Consider the following 15,494-nt stretch of genomic DNA (forward strand, 5'->3'; position numbering starts at 1 on the left):
AATTTTTAGTACGGGATTGCGGATGACATGATTCGGTCTACTCCATAACGGCTCAACGAAATTGAGAGGGAAGGATCCGAGTCAATTAACCGACGTCTACCTCTCCAGAACTCTCTAGCGGCTCCTATTTCATGTTCTGAAGATCTTTTCTTCGTAGTCCTCTCTTCTACTTCCCTCTCGAATTTTCCAAACCCTTCTTTTCTTTGTATATATCTCTCCCTCCGTGTCTCTCTTAACCATCAAAACCGAGTGTGAGAATCTTCTGTATCGAAATTATCCGTGTCCTACTAATTCCGTTTCTTTCTGATTCTTCTTCATTCATCTGAAATCACAAATCCTATAATTCTTTCTCGATTTCTTGCATCAATGGCTTCCAAGACTGAGGGCAGGGCTGTTGGCATCGACCTTGGAACCACCTACAGCTGTGTGGGTGTTTGGCAGAACGATCGCGTCGAGATTATAGCTAATGATCAAGGTAACAGAACCACTCCTTCTTACGTTGCTTTCACTGATACAGAGCGTCTCATTGGAGATGCTGCCAAGAACCAAGTTGCGATGAATCCTCAGAACACCGTTTTTGATGCCAAGCGACTGATCGGCCGACGATTCTCCGATCCTTCTGTTCAAAGCGACATGAAGCACTGGCCGTTCAAAGTTATCCCAGGTCCTGGCGACAAGCCTATGATCGTGGTTCAATATAAAGGAGAGGAGAAACAGTTCGCGGCCGAGGAGATTTCTTCCATGGTGCTGACGAAAATGAAGGAAGTCGCGGAGGCATATTTGGGTCAAACTGTGAAGAACGCTGTGGTAACTGTGCCGGCTTATTTCAATGATTCTCAGAGACAGGCCACCAAAGACGCTGGTGCCATCGCTGGGCTTAATGTGATGAGAATCATCAACGAGCCAACGGCAGCTGCCATTGCTTATGGTTTGGACAAGAAGGCTTCGAGGTCTGGAGAACAGAACGTGCTTATCTTCGACCTTGGAGGAGGTACATTTGATGTGTCGCTGCTCACAATTGAAGAGGGAATCTTCGAAGTGAAGGCCACAGCCGGAGATACTCACTTGGGAGGTGAAGATTTTGATAATAGGCTCGTCAGTCACTTCGTGCAAGAGTTCAAGAGGAAGCACAAGAAGGATATCAGCACCAATGCAAGAGCTTTGAGAAGATTGAGGACTGCATGTGAGAGGGCAAAGAGGACTCTGTCTTCGACAGCGCAGACGACAATTGAGATTGATTCCCTTTACGAAGGTATTGACTTCTACTCTACAATTACCAGGGCGAGATTTGAGGAATTGAACATGGACTTGTTCAGAAAATGCATGGAACCTGTGGAGAAATGCCTTAGGGACTCGAAGATTGACAAGAGTAGAGTTCATGAGGTTGTTCTTGTTGGTGGGTCTACGAGGATTCCCAAAGTGCAGCAGCTTCTTCAGGATTTCTTCAATGGCAAAGAGCTGTGCAAGAGCATAAACCCAGATGAAGCTGTGGCCTATGGAGCCGCCGTGCAAGCCGCAATTCTGACTGGTGAAGGAAACCAGAAGGTCCAAGACTTGCTTCTGCTTGATGTTACTCCTCTCAGCCTCGGCCTTGAAACTGCAGGAGGTGTGATGACAGTGCTGATTCCGAGAAACACGACAATTCCCACAAAGAAGGAGCAGATTTTCTCTACATACTCTGACAATCAGCCTGGAGTGCTGATCCAGGTTTACGAAGGTGAGAGGGCAAGGACCAAGGACAACAACTTGCTTGGAAAATTTGAGCTCACAGGGATCCCTCCAGCACCAAGAGGCGTTCCACAAATCAATGTGTGCTTCGACATTGATGCGAACGGCATATTGAATGTTTCAGCCGAGGATAAAACAGCAGGAGTGAAGAACAAGATCACAATCACAAATGACAAAGGAAGATTGAGCAAAGAAGAGATTGAGAGGATGGTGCAGGAGGCAGAGCAGTATAAGGCACAAGATGAGGAAGTGAAGAAGAAGGTAGAGGCCAAGAACTCTCTTGAGAACTACGCCTACAACATGAGGAACACAGTGAAGGACGAGAAATTTGCTGGGAAATTGGATCCTTCAGATAAGCAGAAGATTGAGAAGGCCATTGACGAAACAATTGAGTGGCTTGACAGGAACCAACTAGCAGAAGTGGAAGAGTTTGAGGACAAATTGAAGGAATTGGAAGGCTTGTGCAACCCAATTATTGGTAAGATGTATCAGGGTACTGGTGGCGATGTGCCCATGGACGGTGGCGCTAGCATGCCTGGTGGTGGCTACAGCAAATCATCCTCTGGTGATGCAGGTGCAGGGCCCAAGATTGAAGAAGTTGATTAAACGTCCAAGGGAAGATTCCGCTTTCTCTCTGATAAATCAGCCCTTGCATTTTAAACATGTAATGTCTAGTTTTTAGGGTATGTTGCATCGTGTTCTGGAAGGGCATTGAAGATTGTGTGATGTGAATCTTGTAGTTTTTATGTTTGTATGAGAGAGTGAATAAACTGCGTAGATTTCTTTTCTTTTCTTTTGTTTTCTTGGGGATTCTGACGGGGAAATTTTCCTTGTGGTTGACATGTAATTTTTTTGAAGCCAAACGTTAAGCATCAGCATTGGCTGTATATTGGCTAGTATTCTTTACAGGACACAAAAATCTGGACTTGCAGTAGGTATATCAAGTTTTGTGGTTTAAATGTTCAAATGAAATCTGTTCTCAGTATTTTTTCTCCCTGAAAAATCAGTTTTCGTATGTGAAACTTACATTTCTTTTGCCTTGTCTTTTGCTTGAGCATGTTGTGTCAAGTTCTGAGAGGTCACTGAAGAGTAAGTGCATCAGATGTCAACTCTACCTGTAATTTAGTTTTGGCATGTGAAAGTGAAAATTGGAGCAGACAAGCACTAATTATTCCTTATGGTGGCTGACTGCTTTTTGAAGGCAATGTAGCTATTTAGCTCGCGTTTAGCAGTTACCGTGGGCTAATATTAACCTATAAGACAAAATTCTCTACTCGCAATTGGGGTTTTGGAGCTTCTGGATTTCCTTTCAATGTTAATAACTGAGTATTGATAAAGAAACCAACCAAACATGTCTGTTTGGTTTGAAATAATGGTGGTTATGAGAATAGATTGTAGAACATTTTCATGACAAGGAATGCTCTAAATTTCTTCTAGCAAAAATTTTCTTTAAGACAACAAAAGTCTCAGACTTGCATTCGGCCTATCATGTTTCTCAGTGTCAATAACTAAGGGAGCAATGGTAATAACACTGTATCATCACATGAATTGTTGCCGTTTTCCCTCATGGTATGTTAAAAGGACAAGGAGTAGCATTGTGCGTGATTTTTCATTACTTCCAATTTCAATCTTGCACCAAAGGGGAAGATTAGTTTGAAAATATTAATTAATATTTAATTTGTAGAATACATAAATTATTATAGCCATATGACCCATCTATTTATCTGTATATTCACCATCACGTCTTTAATAGAATTGCATGTATTTTAGATGGAAAATTATTACTTAAAGGGTTGGTTTTGGAATTTACATGGAATTCAAAGATGAAACTATAGTACACATTTTGTATACATAATTTCTCTTCTTTTGTTTTTTTTTTTTTTTTGCCCCTTGGTGATGTGAAACTAAATCTTTTCCTTTTTGAACTTTCTTTCTTTGTTTTTTTTTTGAGGATACAAGGCCACAAACAAAAATTCATGCAAAAAGATAGCTAATTAGATCATGTCATACTACAAAAGGTCCGTACATGCAGGCAGAGGAATATCAAAAGTCTTAGTATCTTAACTATCATCATATGGTGAGTAAGTTAATTAATGTATTGATTCGTTTTTCTATATATATAATTGAAAGTGACCGCTTAGTTTTTCATTGTGATATCTTTAAAATTTTCTAAGACAATGGAGAGTAGAGACTTTTGAAAGAATTCATGTCGGATGAGAATGAGTACTTTAAAAGAATTTAAGTAAATGTTAATTTAAGTGAGCTTGCTATTTCATCTAAGGTAGATACTTTTTTAGAATTATAGGTTCAGCTATGGTGTACGGGTGATAACCAAGGTACTTTGGTAAAGCTGTTTATTCAATTTTCTTAACCATTTTGAATGAGTCCAGAAATAGAGTTATAATTATTGATAGATTTGTTGACATCAAGCCTGACCAAAGTCAAACTAAAAGTCCGACTATGACAAGCTGAAAGCTCGATTAATAACAACGGGCCAATGTGCTGAGTAAAAGAGGATTCAATTTTTGTCCACCAATACAACCGTGGGCTTTTTCTTACATTCTATAGACTTGCGAATTTCTAGCCCGAAATTATTTGTCAATCTTCATTCATTTGGTTTTTTGTTTGATTAGGTCCGAACATGTGTTTTTTTTCCCGCGTCAGTGCACTTCATTTTCTTTTTAATAATGAAAATTTGGATGAGTTCCACTCAGAAAATTTAGAGTTGAGTTTTTGCGATAAGAATAGAATAAGTATCATAACTTGAAAAATTTATAGAGTTAATATCAATAATGAGATTTGAACTGTGCTTTAATGTTGGGTAAAAAAATATTTTCTTTTTATTGGAAACAAACATTTTAAATATATAGAGTTAACTATATAAGCTTTTTTATTTTATTATTTAATTTAATTACAATTTAAAGATGTACATACAATTACGTTATCTTTTTTTTATATTTTTAATTAATTTTTATAATAGAATATTAATATTTTTAAAATAAAAATCAATATTCTTAAAATCACATTTCAAAAAATTAATTTTTACTAGTTTGTTATGTTATTTTTATGATATAATTGATCTCTAAGAGGTCTTAAATCAGGGGGGGAAAACCGGTTTATTGGGTTTTTAAAATAGAGCTTGAAATGAAATTTAATAGTTCAAAAAGGTCTAGCTAAATCTAAGTATGTCTGGTTCAACTTTCAAGAAGTGAAAATTGAAATTGATCCAAACCAATTAGGAGAATTGAAAAACCAAGTCATGCCCCCCCCCCCCAAAAAAAAAAAATAATAAGAGAAGAAAGAAAAACCAGGTCAAGCCTTAGGTTTTTCAAGCCTTAGTCGAAGTCAACTTTTGATAGATGTTTGCAGGGTCAGTATTGGTTTTTAATAAATTGATTTTGATCGGCTGGCCAAAAAAAAAATAATTTGGATCAATTTTGAACTCATTTACTCCTTTATCTTAGATAGTAGAACCCATAATATTAAAAACGGACCGGACCGGCCTAGGTTTATTGATGACCTGGTCTCTTGTTCGGTCTGGGTTTACTCTTAACCCGGTGAGGGAGTGAATTGGTGTAACCCGGTCAACTCAGTATAACCCGGATAACCCGGTGGGTTGACGGGTTAACTGGGTTATTATTTTTTCAGACTTTTACCCCAAAACGACGTTGTTTTTTTATTTTTAATTTTTCAGAGCTTTGAGTTCAGAAATAAGATAACAAAAAAAGTGAAATTGAAATTAAAAAATGAAAAATTAGAGGCAGAGCATGCTAAGTTCAAAAATATAATATTTTATTATTGTTAGACTTTGAGTGGTTAGATTTGGTTGAATGTTTTTATAATTAATGTTTTTTTATTTAAATTATATTATTTTAATTATGATCGGTTTGCCACCGGTTCAACCTCGATTGAACCACTAACCCGTGATCCAGTGTCATGACTGATTTAATAATCAGTTCGGTTTTACATACCTTGGTAGAACCTGATATTCCACTGAGAGGGTGCTTGGTTTACTGTTCAAAAGAATTGAATAAGCTTATTTTGGAGACTCAATTCTTGAATTCAAATCCTGAGACGTACAGTTATATTAAATAAATATATTAAAAATATTTCTGGCATATTTGTGAGCCGTTGCTGTTAACTTGAGTAAGAGGTGATAATAACATAAATTTTTCAAGAGATGAAATAAAAAAAATTATATAAAAAATTGCATGTTAAAAATTTTAAATTTAAATTATTAAAATTAGTTTTCTAGGAAATACATCGGTGCATTATAATGAACTAGACACTAGTTAAGTATGATGATCGTGCGTGAGCAAAAGATCCCACCAAGTTATTGATATACACTTGGAAATATTGGCCAACAATATTCCTATCTTTTTGGTTGTAACTCTTCTGACTCTTCTATTCATATTTTAGGTGACTATCAAGAAGTTAAAGAGGTTTGGACAAAATTAGTTAAGCATACTAAAATTAACACATTTTCTCACTTAATGTGCAGGATTGGATAGTCTGGAATGCAAAAGTTAAAGCAGGTAGCTTAAATACAAGAAGAATGCCATGGCAGAAATTTTTTGCTCAAGCTTGTTGAAATATCTAGAAGAATAGATGCAAGAAGTTATACTTCGAAGATGATATTGCAGACAATGACATTGCCTTCTCTAGCACCCAACAAATTAATAATGACTTAAGGCTTTGTGCAAAACCTTCCGCTCGAATAGGAATGATACTGCTAGTGAAGTCAAATGGAGCCCACCAGAACATGATTGGGTTAGACTCGACACTGACGGCTCAGTCAACATCAATGGAGTTGCAGCTTGTGGTGACATCATCAGATATGACAAAGGAAATTGGATTAAAGGATTCTCCAAATTCCTTGAATATCAACCAAGCACTTCAGCTGAATTTATAGAATTTTTGAAGGTCTCAACCTTTACTGGAATATGAAATTAAATAAAGTCAATGTCCACACGAACTCGATAGAAGCTTTATCAATCATTAACAGCACGTGTTCTGAAAATCACCCATTATCTAGTGTTATCAAAAAGATGAAGGAACTCACTATGAGAAATTGGGTTGTTACCTTTGACATGTCTATAGAGAAGTCAATAGATGTGTGGACCTCTTGGCCCACCGATCGACACACGACACTTTTGAAGCTACCATTTTTGATGTTCCTCTAATTGACTGTATCAACCTCATCGTTTTAAATACGATTAGATTATAGTTTCCTGTATGGTTTTGCCGTGGCCTTGTAGTCACAAAAAAAAAAAAAAAAAAAGATCCCACCAAGTTAGGTGTTTTCTAGAAGCTTCAGAATGTTGCAGAGAATTTTCAGACGCAAACATCAATTTAGTCTCGGAGGGAGGTCCGCTAATTTTAGAACTTTTTTATGTTTCAAACGCATAGTTTTTCTTTAAATATAATAAATATAAATATCTTAAATCTTACACTTTTTATGCCATATTGTAATTGTTAATCTATATCTATATAACGTGAACAGTGAATGAAGTGAACTTTCCAAAATGCCCCCAATTTTCCTTTTTTTTAAAAAAAAAATCTTCTGCCATTTTAACACTGTCAGATCCGACTTTTTATTTTTTATTTTTAAATTAAATTCTCGAATTAATTTTATAAGTTTAACATTTTCATGTTTTTAATTTATAAAATTGTGTCAATTTATTTATAAATTTAGACTCAATACAAACTCAGTTAAACTCATGAGTTTACCTTTGAGTTTATTATTTTTACGTTTCTAACTTATAAAATCATGTCAACTAATTCATAAACTCAGGTTAAAATTGATTAAACTTGTTAAGCTCGTTAATTTTTTTTAGTTGAACGAATTAAATATATACTATAAAAAATTAGTTCATAAAAAGTTATAAGATTTGGTTTAAAGAAAAAAAATTGAAATACAAAAATAATATTAATAAAAAATAAAACCAAAAACACCAAAAATAAGGTTCTCTATTTTAAAATTTTTATATCTTATATACGATAATTTATCAATGTAGATGTGTTTAATTTTAATAATTTACACTTTTGATATATTTAATTTAAATTACAATCATATTTTAATAATTATTTATTAATAAAAATAAATATTTATAAATTTACAATTCAAGTTTACATTCTTTTTATGAATATACTTAAACTCTTGAATTTAACAAGCTTGCTTGCATGCACAATATTATCCCACTTTTCACATTTTTTTTATATGAATATAATGTTTCCTTTTTTTTCTTTTTTAAATTTGGTACCATCATGCACAGTACCATCTGACTTTCAATTTTTTTTTTTTTTTTATGAATCTAACGTTTTCTTTTGATTTTTTTTTTAGATGAGTATGGTGTGTACAAAACTAAAGACACTTAAAAAAATAAAAATATTTTATCTATTTTTATCTTAATTAATAATGCTTTTCTTTTATATTTTCAAGCTTATATAAATATTTTTTAATATGGATGGTTATAAAATACAAGCCCTCCTTTTATTTTTAATATTTTATTTTCATCCACCTAATTATTAGTAGACTATTAAGTCACCTATGTTGGACTAAAATACCTTTATTTCAATATAAATGTTGTCCAAAAATTATTTAAATTATCAAAAAATTAATTTTTTATTATTCAAATGTATTTATTTTGTAACTTTTTTAAAAATTAAATACATAAATTGGCCAAAAAAGATGTTCAAAGAAGCAAAGTATAGACTCAATAAAGAGAAATATAAAATAAAATAATTTTTAATAATTTGGGATAGTTAAATCAGTTTAAATAAATTCAAAAGCTAAAAGTGTTAAGAGTCATGCTTGACTATAATTTTTTTTTATGTTTAGATATTTTAAACTTTGTATGAATTGAGGCTCTAAAGTTAATAGAGAGAATGCAATGTTTTAATAAACTTGACTTTTAAAAAATTGAAGAAGTGTATTTTAAAAAAGTGGTGTGTAAGACCTACCATTAAAAATATGAGTGGGGTCTATATTTATAAATTTTAAAAATTTAAATAAGGTGTAAAAAATAATAATATTTTTATATTTTAAGAGATCATGTAGGATTTTGCACCAACAATTGATGGTGAATATAAGATTTTTAATAAAATAATAGATGTTAGATATACAAAGTATTTTTTATATACTCTATCCATTTAAGATATTTTTTGAGGGGTTAGATATTAAAAATGTAAAGTATTTTTAATATTTTAAAGTGTAATCATTATTTTTTTAAAAAAATTCTATTAAATAAATCACTTTATATTTATTTTAGGGTGAAACATCTAATTAAATAGAGATAAATATAAAAAAATGAGATTTGTTTGATTAGGATGAGATTTAGTTAAAAATATATGATATTTTTTAATAGAGGGAGAATCTATATCTATATAAAAATATTTTTTTAATATTTATATTTATTTTTATTTTCAAAAACTAAACTATTTTCGTGCATGGCACTGGGTATAAATCTAGTTACATTAAAATATGGTTGATTCACATGTTTTTAAAAAGTTCTTTACAATATTGTAAAAATAATTTTTTTTATTTTATGTTTTGTATGATAATGTGGGACCAACATTATTAAAAGAAATAGGTGTGAGTTCCATAATAAAATATATATATATATATATATAAGAGTTAACAAATAATAAATATGGTCTTACCAAAAAAAATAATAAATATGAAATTTGTTGTGAGATTACAAACTTAATTTTAAAAATGTAAAAAAAATAAATTTTTATATTGTGAAAAATTATGTGGAACTCACGAAAAAAAAAATAATAGTTGTAAGATCCATACAAGAAAATGATGGCGGATATGAGAATTGTAATAAAAATAATAGGATGTGCAATGAAATTATAAATTTAATTTAAATGAAAATTAAAAAAATAAGTATTTAAATGACAGGATTTTAAAAAAATTTAATTTTAATTATGTGGGATAAAAATTCATAAAATAATAAGTTTTTATTTACTATTTTTAAAAAATTTAAATTTAATTATGTGGGATAAAAATTCATAAAATAATAAGTTTTTATTTATATTTTGAGTAAAATAAAATGATTATTAATTCAATTATAAGGAAGATTTGTAGGAGCCAATAGTAAGAAAAATAATCGAGATAAGACTCAATAAAAATGATAAATATGAAATTTATAATGAGAATAAAAATTTAATTTTAAAAATTTTAATATTCAAAACATTATGTGAGATTCATAATAAAAACAATAGATGTACTATCTATGCTAGAAAATGATGGTGGATATAATACTTATATAGTAGAAATAATAGCTTTTAAAATATGTAATGAAATTAATATTTTAATTTAAATGAAAGGTAAAAATTAAAAATTAAGTATTTAATTGACTGGATTTTTTAGGAATTTAATTTTTAATTATGTGGGGAAAAATTTACATAAAATGATTAATTAATTATTATTTATATTTTGAGTAAAATACATTAAATAATTCCAAGAAACATTCGCAGGGGTTTTAAAAATTGAAGAGAAGTATAAGCAATTATGATATAACAGAGGGAATGTCAGTGTATTTTACTCTTATAATTTAAATATGCACAAAATAACAAATTTTAAAGTAATTTGTGCGGAAACAAAATGAGTTCGCATATATTTTCTTATTATGGACACATGTTATTCGTATTTTCAATATGCGAAATAATATTTTCTTTCCTCTTTGGTGTGGCAAAAAAAGTGAATCCTGTTAGAAAATGATAGTGGATATAAGACCACTACTATAAAGAGTACTACACCCTTGATCGTGAAATATCAATTGCTTGTTGAACCCTGTGAATTGCGTGAAAATAGGATATTCCAAATTCGAGAGTCCAAGAGTTGCGCTCAACCTACAGGAACTGTTCAGGATATTTCAAAAAAGGCGGGTGTTTTTATGGAACTTAATCCTAATCAACAAACGAAATTTAGTTTCAATTAAAAAAATCAATAAATAAAATAAAAAAAGAGGGTGTGGATGACTTTTATATAGATTTATATAATCTTTTCTCTCTTATCCCCTTGCTCTCTTCCATCATTGCATTGATAAGAACTAAGAAGTCAAGTTTAAGTCAAATTAATCACTTTGACTTACCGTTTTTACGTAAATTATAAGTAAGAAGGCAATAGGAATTAGAATGAACAATGCAGTAGTCGGAATGGAAGTAGAATTGCCCTTTTCTTCTTCTCCCCGAAATCGACATTCGTTACATTTAATTTAGACGTCAAATAGAACCCATCATTGATTTGAGATTTTGAGATATTGATAAGGTGAATACCTAGTCTATTCAATGCTAGGCATAATGAGTATAGGGACCTTAAAAAAATTGATGAAAATCTTGGTAATATTCTGAACCATTTATGAACATCACAACAAATATGATTAAAATGTTTATAGCTCCTACGTAAATAAGTAACTGTGCTGCAGCTACAAAATGGGAGTTTGATAAAATATAGAATAAAGATATACAAACAAGAGCCAATCCCAATGAAAAGGCAAAAAAATTGGGTTGGTAAATAATACTACTTCTAGACTTCCTAATATAAGACCTGAGCCCAGAAAGATTAAAAGAAAATCATGTATCAGTTTAGGTAAATCCATTAGATGTAAAATAAGTTAAAAAAAATGATAGGTACAATCTCTACAATAAAATTATAAACTTAATTTAGACAACAAATAAAAAAAGAGTACACATCTTACCTCTGTGAGATTTTTTTTGAAAATTTAATTCACTTGAAATAAAAAATTATAAATAAAATAATTTGTTGTTATATTTTTTATATTCAGTCCTACTTAGCTTGACTCACATATAATTTACTTATATATTTTTGAAAAATTAATTTTTAGGTTTTTATAATTTTTTTCAATTTTAAATTGAGATTCTATAATTTAGTTTATTTCAATTGAACTCTTACAATTTGATACATTAGATTTGTTAATTGCTAAAGATTAAAATTCTAGAATTATTCCTTTTTTAAAAAAAAAAACTAATCACTTTATATTTTTATTAAATAATTATATTATTTAAAAATTAATTATATAATTTTTATAATTCAAATTTAATATAAGTCTTCTAAATAATTTTTTTCACATATATTGTTTTTATAAAGAATTTAATAAAGAAAAATTAAATATTAAATAAATAAAGAATTTAATAAAAATATAAATATTATACTCATTTTATTAAAAAATATAAGGTATTTTAATTAAATTTTACCCTCAATAAAATAATTATTTACTTTCAAATTAACCCTGTCTTTTAATATTTACTCCTCTTAAACACCTTACAATAAATATAAAATCATTTATCAATAGTGATGCTTGTGGAAAAAATACAATGATTATATTTTAAAAGACTAAAAATATTTTATATTTTTAAATATTCAACTTTTTAAAAATGCTTTACATTTTTAATGAAGAAAGTATTAAATTAAATTTTCTACAGATATCAAAAGTATTTTTGTTTTGTAAAAATTGATCATTCATTAATAATTTTAACCTTCATGGGTAAATATGAATTAAAGTATAAGAGCTTGATTTAAATAAAATAAAAAAATTAATTTAAAATTGAGAGACATTGTAAGAATTTGTAAGTTATTTTTTATTTTTATAATAAATTATTTATACGTTTTAATATGTATAAGAGTAATACATTACAAAATAAAATTTTCCTTAAAATTTTATTTTCATCAAGGCAACACTTTCCAAAATAAAATAATTTATTATTTATATTTTTAATATGTATTTATATATTAAATTTTATAATAGAATAACTTGTTATTTAGTTTAAATTTACATAAAATAATATAATATAAGTATACTAAATAATTTTTATATTTAATACACTGGAAATAGGAAATAAAAAAATAAAATATTTTAATATTAAAATTTTCTATAATTTTATAGATTTTTAATTTTTTTAACAAAATTATATTATTAAATAATAAAAATTAAATTAAAAATTGTCCACAAAAGAATTTAAATAAAATATTTTTATCAAAACATTAAGATTCGAAAAATTTAAAAATATTTAAAATTTTATTTAATTTAAAATAAAATTTAGAAAAATTACTTATAAGCCACCCACTGTGTTATTTTATAATTTATAATATTAATAGCTTAACAAACTTAGGAGGGAAAGAAACTACATCTGTCAACCGACGTATTCTCTCCAGAACAATCTAATCAGACCTATTTCCAGTTTCAAAGATCCTTCTCCAAAGCCTTCGCTTCTACTAATCTCTCGAATGTTCTTTCCGTTTTCTATCTTCCTATATATTTCTTCCTCCATTTCTCTCGCACCAATCAAATCGGATTCCAAAGCACCTGCATATCGCGTGTTCTTTCTTCGTAAATCCAATAATTCTTTATCCTTCATAATCCCCACATTCTATCTTTTTATATTCATAGTATAGCTATCTTGCATCAATGGTTGCCAAGACGGAAGGCAAGGCTGTTGGCATCGACCTCGGCACCACCTACAGCTGTGTGGGTGTTTGGCAGAACGATCGAGTTGAGATCATAGCTAATGATCAAGGTAACAGAACCACTCCTTCATACGTTGCTTTCACTGATACAGAGCGTCTCATTGGAGATGCTGCCAAAAACCAAGTTGCGATGAATCCACAGAACACTGTCTTTGATGCCAAGCGACTGATCGGCCGACGATTCTCCGATCCTTCTGTTCAAAGCGACATGAAGCACTGGCCGTTCAAAGTCATCCCAGGTCCTGGCGACAAGCCTATGATCGTGGTTCAATATAAAGGAGAGGAGAAACAGTTCGCGGCCGAAGAGATTTCTTCTATGGTGCTGACGAAAATGAAGGAAGTTGCGGAGGCGTATTTGGGTCAAAATGTGAAGAACGCTGTGGTAACTGTGCCGGCTTATTTCAATGATTCTCAGAGACAGGCCACGAAGGACGCTGGTGCCATCGCTGGGCTTAATGTGATGAGAATCATCAACGAGCCAACGGCAGCTGCCATTGCTTATGGTTTGGACAAGAAGGCTTCGAGGTCTGGAGAACAGAACGTGCTTATCTTCGACCTTGGAGGAGGTACATTTGATGTGTCGCTGCTTACCATTGAAGAGGGAATTTTCGAAGTGAAGGCCACAGCTGGAGATACTCACTTGGGAGGGGAAGATTTTGATAATAGGCTCGTGAATCACTTCGTGCAAGAGTTCAAGAGGAAGCACAAGAAGGATATCAGCACCAATGCAAGAGCTCTGAGAAGATTGAGGACTGCATGTGAGAGGGCAAAGAGGACTCTGTCTTCGACAGCCCAGACGACAATTGAGATTGATTCCCTCTACGAAGGTATTGACTTCTACTCTACAATTACCAGGGCGAGGTTTGAGGAATTGAACATGGACTTGTTCAGAAAATGCATGGAACCTGTGGAGAAATGCCTTAGGGACTCGAAGATCGACAAGAGTAGAGTTCATGAAGTTGTTCTTGTTGGTGGGTCTACGAGGATTCCCAAAGTGCAGCAGCTTCTTCAGGATTTCTTCAATGGCAAAGAGCTGTGCAAGAGCATCAACCCAGATGAAGCTGTGGCCTATGGAGCTGCTGTGCAAGCTGCAATTCTGACTGGTGATGGAAATGAGAAGGTTCAAGACTTGCTTCTGCTTGATGTTACCCCTCTCAGCCTCGGCCTTGAAACTGCAGGAGGTGTGATGACAGTGCTGATTCCGAGAAACACGACAATTCCCACAAAGAAGGAGCAGATTTTCTCTACATACTCTGACAATCAGCCTGGAGTGCTGATCAGGTTTACGAAGGTGAGAGGGCAAGGACCAAGGACAACAACTTGCTTGGAAAATTTGAGCTAACAGGGATCCCTCCAGCACCAAGAGGCGTTCCACAAATCAATGTGTGCTTCGACATTGATGCGAACGGCATATTGAATGTTTCAGCCGAGGATAAAACAGCAGGAGTGAAGAACAAGATCACAATCACAAATGACAAAGGAAGATTGAGCAAAGAAGAGATTGAGAGGATGGTGCAGGAGGCAGAGCAGTATAAGGCACAAGATGAGGAAGTGAAGAAGAAGGTAGAGGCCAAGAACTCTCTTGAGAACTACGCCTACAACATGAGGAACACAGTGAAGGACGAGAAATTTGCTGGGAAATTGGATCCTTCGGATAAGCAGAAGATTCAGAAGGCCATTGACGAAACAATTGAGTGGCTTGACAGGAACCAATTAGCGGAGGTGGATGAATTTGAGGACAAATTGAAAGAATTGGAAGGACTGTGCAACCCCATTATAGCGAAGATGTATCAGGGTGCTGGTGGTGATGTTCCCATGGACGGTGGTGCTAGCATGCCTAATGGTAGCTATAGCAAGGCATCCTCTGGTGCTGCTGGCGCTGGGGCCTAAGATTGAAGAAGTTGATTAAATGTTCATGGAAGGCTGTCCTAAGGTTCTGTTTCTTAAATCTGTTGTCTTATAATGTCTTGTGTAAGTCAGAATGCTCTTGAAAGATGAAATAAGTCTATCAGAGGTGGACTTTGTATTTTTAGTTTTGCAATGAAAAATTGAATATTTCATTTACCGTTCCCCCCCCCCCCCCCGCCGGGCTTATATTCTTATAAGAAGTTTCAATGCCTATGTTGAACATTTTGCCTCTACAATTGGTTCCAATTAATGATCCTTTTACTTGCCAATCTCCTTGCTAAGAGAGAAGAAAAAGATAAGGTAAGTAGTACTGACAGATCGGCAGTTTGTTCAAACCATTTCATTTGTAGCAAAGTTAAGAATT

At 32.0% G+C, this 15,494-nt stretch overlaps 1 protein-coding gene and 1 pseudogene across 1 annotated transcript; both read left to right on the forward strand.

The window, feature by feature from the left end:
• LOC129291004 (heat shock 70 kDa protein-like) lies at nt 1–2,700 on the forward strand. Its single transcript, XM_054928083.1, has one exon. It carries the CDS (start codon nt 367–369, stop codon nt 2,332–2,334), a length of 1,968 nt encoding a protein of 655 aa, XP_054784058.1. The 5' UTR covers nt 1–366; the 3' UTR covers nt 2,335–2,700.
• Nucleotides 2,701–12,960: 10,260 nt separating this feature from the next.
• Nucleotides 12,961–15,280, forward strand: LOC129291339 (heat shock 70 kDa protein-like; annotated as a pseudogene).
• The last annotated feature ends 214 nt before the right edge of the window (nt 15,281–15,494 follow it).

This window comes from Prosopis cineraria, unplaced genomic scaffold, assembly GCF_029017545.1.
Source record: "Prosopis cineraria cultivar Desert tree isolate PC_DT_omini unplaced genomic scaffold, ASM2901754v1 PC13, whole genome shotgun sequence".
Taxonomy (NCBI): domain Eukaryota; kingdom Viridiplantae; phylum Streptophyta; class Magnoliopsida; order Fabales; family Fabaceae; genus Prosopis; species Prosopis cineraria.

Excerpts from the sequence above, each read along its gene's own strand:
- LOC129291004 (XM_054928083.1), top strand. The coding sequence starts at position 367 with ATGGCTTCCAAGACTGAGGGCAGGGCTGTTGGCATCGACCTTGGAACC.